Source organism: Protobothrops mucrosquamatus, unplaced genomic scaffold (genome assembly GCF_001527695.2).
Source record: "Protobothrops mucrosquamatus isolate PMUCROS unplaced genomic scaffold, P.Mucros_1.0 scaffold5826, whole genome shotgun sequence".
NCBI lineage: Eukaryota > Metazoa > Chordata > Lepidosauria > Squamata > Viperidae > Protobothrops > Protobothrops mucrosquamatus.
Window position 1 is genome coordinate 6,390 of NW_015391672.1, and position 3,569 is coordinate 9,958.

General features: G+C 47.7%; 1 protein-coding gene across 1 annotated transcript in view; it reads right to left on the reverse strand.

Annotated features, from left to right (window-relative positions):
- Positions 1-3,569, reverse strand: part of LOC107299966 (dysferlin-like) — a gene marked incomplete at both ends in the record, with an annotated part of 53,222 nt that overhangs the window by 5,819 nt on the left and 43,834 nt on the right. Inside the window, 2 exons of the mRNA XM_015829311.1 lie at positions 1,372-1,511; positions 3,345-3,487. Coding sequence (XP_015684797.1) covers positions 1,372-1,511; positions 3,345-3,487 — 283 coding nt within the window. The remainder of the gene's footprint in view (positions 1-1,371; positions 1,512-3,344; positions 3,488-3,569) is intronic.

Here is a 3,569-nt window from a genome sequence, read left to right on the forward strand (position 1 = left end):
GATTGGCTGGGGGAGTGTTCTGTTTGGGTGGGGGCTTTGTTGTGCTCAGGTTAGTTTGAGTTGCAGGGGGATTTGAGATGGTGAGCTTCATTGCTGTTGTTTGGCTTCGTGTTCGTGGTCGTGCCACATCTTTATGGTGGGTGTCAGTTTGCTTCATGTATGGATTGGAGGGGTTTAAAGTGGCTAATGATGCAGCTGTCTATATATCTGTCTCTAATTACATTAAAAATTCAAATCCTGGGTAATGCCATGTATATGTATATTATATATATATAATAGATGATAGATGAGCTGTGGTGGCGCAGTGGTGAGACTGCAGCATTGCAGCCTAACTCTGCCAACTGCTGGGAGTTCGATCCTGACCAGCTCAAGGCTGTCTCAGCCTTCCACCCTTCCGAGGTCAGTAAAATGAGGACTCAGATTGTTGCGGGACAACAGGCTGACTCTGTAAACTGCTTAGAGAAAGTTATAAAGCGGTATATAAGTCTAAGTGCTATTGCTAGTGCTATCTCTGGGGGAACTTGTGAAGCCTGGACATAGTGTCAGAAGGATAAACTCAAGCCAAGTTTGCACAAGAATAAATAAAAGCGAAATCCAGAGAGCTGTGAGGAAATGAGATTTATTTATTCCCCAAAGCATAGAGATTTGCCTATGGAGGCAGCTACAGAGGAAATGGGGTACAGAGAGATTGGTTGATAGGGCAAGTTGTCCGGGGTGTGGAAGTGTGTGTAGGTGCTGATCTCTAATGTGACACTTGGGGTGTGTGGGTGTGTGTACATGCTGACCCCAGAGAAAGGGTTCATTAAATCAAGTGGTGTGGATTGCGTTTCTTCGTTTGAACTGTAGGTATTATCGCTATGTTTACATTGTGCCAATTGAGTTTTGTGTGTGGGCTTTTGTGTGTGTTTACAATCTGAAATAAAAGTGTTTAATTAATTCTTAGGTTTGCTGTAAGTCTGAAAAGATTTGGGGGGCTGTTAATCCATCGTTTTGTTGGAGACATACGATATATAATATTTCTAACCTACTTATATAAATTTATAAATTTAGGAATCTCTGCCACCAGCATCCACATCAGGGGTAGTCAACCTTGGCTCTTTTATGACTCGTGGACTTCAACTCCCAGAATTCCTGAGCCAGCTGTGCTGGCTCAGGAATTCTGGGAGTTGAAGTCCACCAGTCATAAAAGAGCCAAGGTTGACTACCCCTGATCCACATGCTTAGAGCAGCCTGTTGCCTCCTTTACACCAGGAAGTAAGTTGCCTAGGATGCAGAAATCGCCCGGATACTTGACTGGAAGCCTGGAGATTGAAAAAGGCAAAGACCCCAGAAGCTTCTCCAAGGCCCCCAGCTTCTCCCTGCCAACTTTACCTGTTCAATGTCCGGCTGGAGAGAGCTGTACAGCGGCCTCATCTCCACGTGCTCAGGGACCAGGCCTTGCTTCTGCAGGACGTGCAGGGCAAGCCGCTCCTCCACGGGACCCAGGTGGGGGTTTGGGGGCTTGGTCTCCTCTGAACCCAAGAGAAAAAGCAGAGATTTCACCCATCGGCCCAACTGGAAGGGGAGACATGATAGCAGCATTCCAGTATTTGAGGGGCTGCCACAAGGAAGAGGGGGTCAGGTTATTCTCCAAAGCACCAGAGGGAAGGACGAGAAACAATGGTTGGAAATTGATCAAGGAGAGAAGCAACCTAGAATTAAGGAGAAACTTCCTGACAGTGAGGACAATTAACCAGTGGAACAGCTTGCCACCAGAAATCATGGGAAACTCTATCACTGGAGGTTTTTAAGAAGAGACTGGACAGTCACTTGTCTGAGATGGTATAGGTTCTCCTGCTCGAGCGGGGGGCTGGACTAGAAGACCTCCAAGGTCCCTTCCAGCTCTATTCTATTCTATTCTATTCTATTCTATTCTATTCTATTCTATTCTATTCTATTCTATTCTATTCTCCAAAGCACCAGAAGGCAGGACAAGAAACAATGGTTGGAAACTGGCCAATGAGAGAAGCAACCTGGAATTAAGGAGAAACTTCCTAACAGTGAGGACAATTCACCAGTGGAACAGCTTGCCACCAAAAATCGTGGGCGCTCCATCACTGGAGATTTTTAAGAAGAGGCTAGACCAGAGGTAGGCAACCTTGGCTCTTTTATGACTCGTGGACTTCAACTCCCAGAATTCCTGAGTCAGCATGACTCAGCTTGGAAACCTCTCCCTTTCCCCTCAGCATGGCTGGCTCAGGAATTCTGGGAGTTGAAGTCCACGAGTCATAAAAGAGCCAAGGTTGCCTACCCCTGGCCTAGACAGTCATTTGTCTAAATGGTATAGGTTCTCCTGCTTGAGCAGGGGGCTGGACTAGAAGACCTCCAAGGTCCCTTCCAGCTCTATTCTATTTTAAACCCTCACAGTGAGTAAACCCTTCTCCCGCCTTGCTCTTGGGCCTTCTACAGATTGAAGAATCACTTCCATAACCACAGCAGTTTGGCTGACCTCTGGGAATCCCACCTCCCCCCCCCCCCCCCCCCCCAGCAGTAAGACTGAAGCCATCCAACCTCGCAATCCAAAATGAACAGGAAACGCCTGCAAGCATGAACGTAAATAGGGAATCCGGCTGTCATGGCTCCGACTAATGAAACACTTCAAAGAACTTCCAGGCATTTTATCCTAAAAAGTCTTTTTATTCATGTGACAAATTGTCGGCACGGCATGATAAAAAGGGATGCTAAGATCTGAAATCTCCACCCACCGAGCAGTTATTTTTGCTGGCATTTCCCCTCCCTTATTTTGCTGTCACGATTTACGTTCTCCAATTAGTTGGAAGGGCAAAGGTTCTCTTCCATTCCCTTTCAAGGGCTTTTCTCTCCTCCCTCCCTCAACTGAGTTAACTCTAAAAGTACCAGACGGTTCTGCCTATTTTGTCAAAGCAAGAATATTTCAATATTAGCAGCGTTGACATCGGCAAGGCAAAGTCTCTTCTGCCTGTTCCATGTGGGACCTCTTGGCTGTCCTTGCCATGGCCCAGCCATGGGACAATGTCTCTCTCTACTGGCCAGAATTTACAAACACAGGGCCTCTCTGCTGCCCACCCAGACCCCAAAGGTTGTCTGTTGGGAGATCCAAAAGAGGTGCTGGAAAGCTGGAAGACTCTGTCACCCTTGATATACAGAATAACAGAGTTGGAAGGGTCCTCTAATCCAACCTTCTGCTCAAGCAGGAGACTGGACACCAGGGGTCTTCCAACTTGGCCCTTCGATGACTTGTGGACTTCAACTCCCAGAATTCCTCAGCCAGGCACGCTGAAGCTACAAGGAAGCAGACGGGTGGGGCCTGTGTGTTTTTTTTTTACCTAGATCCGAGAGGCGGAACACCTCATCTCCAAAGACGATCTGGTCAGTCTTGTAAACAGGAGGTTTGCCGCTGTGTTGCAAGGAGAAGTGATGGAGGAGTTGCGTCGGGCGCTGCTGGTCTCTCCACTGGTTGGGTCCAGATCTGGAAGGGGAGAAAGAGGACGATAAAGCAGAGGAACCTCAAAGCGTTGTCCTCGGTCCAACTGCCTGCCAGGTCTGGGCAG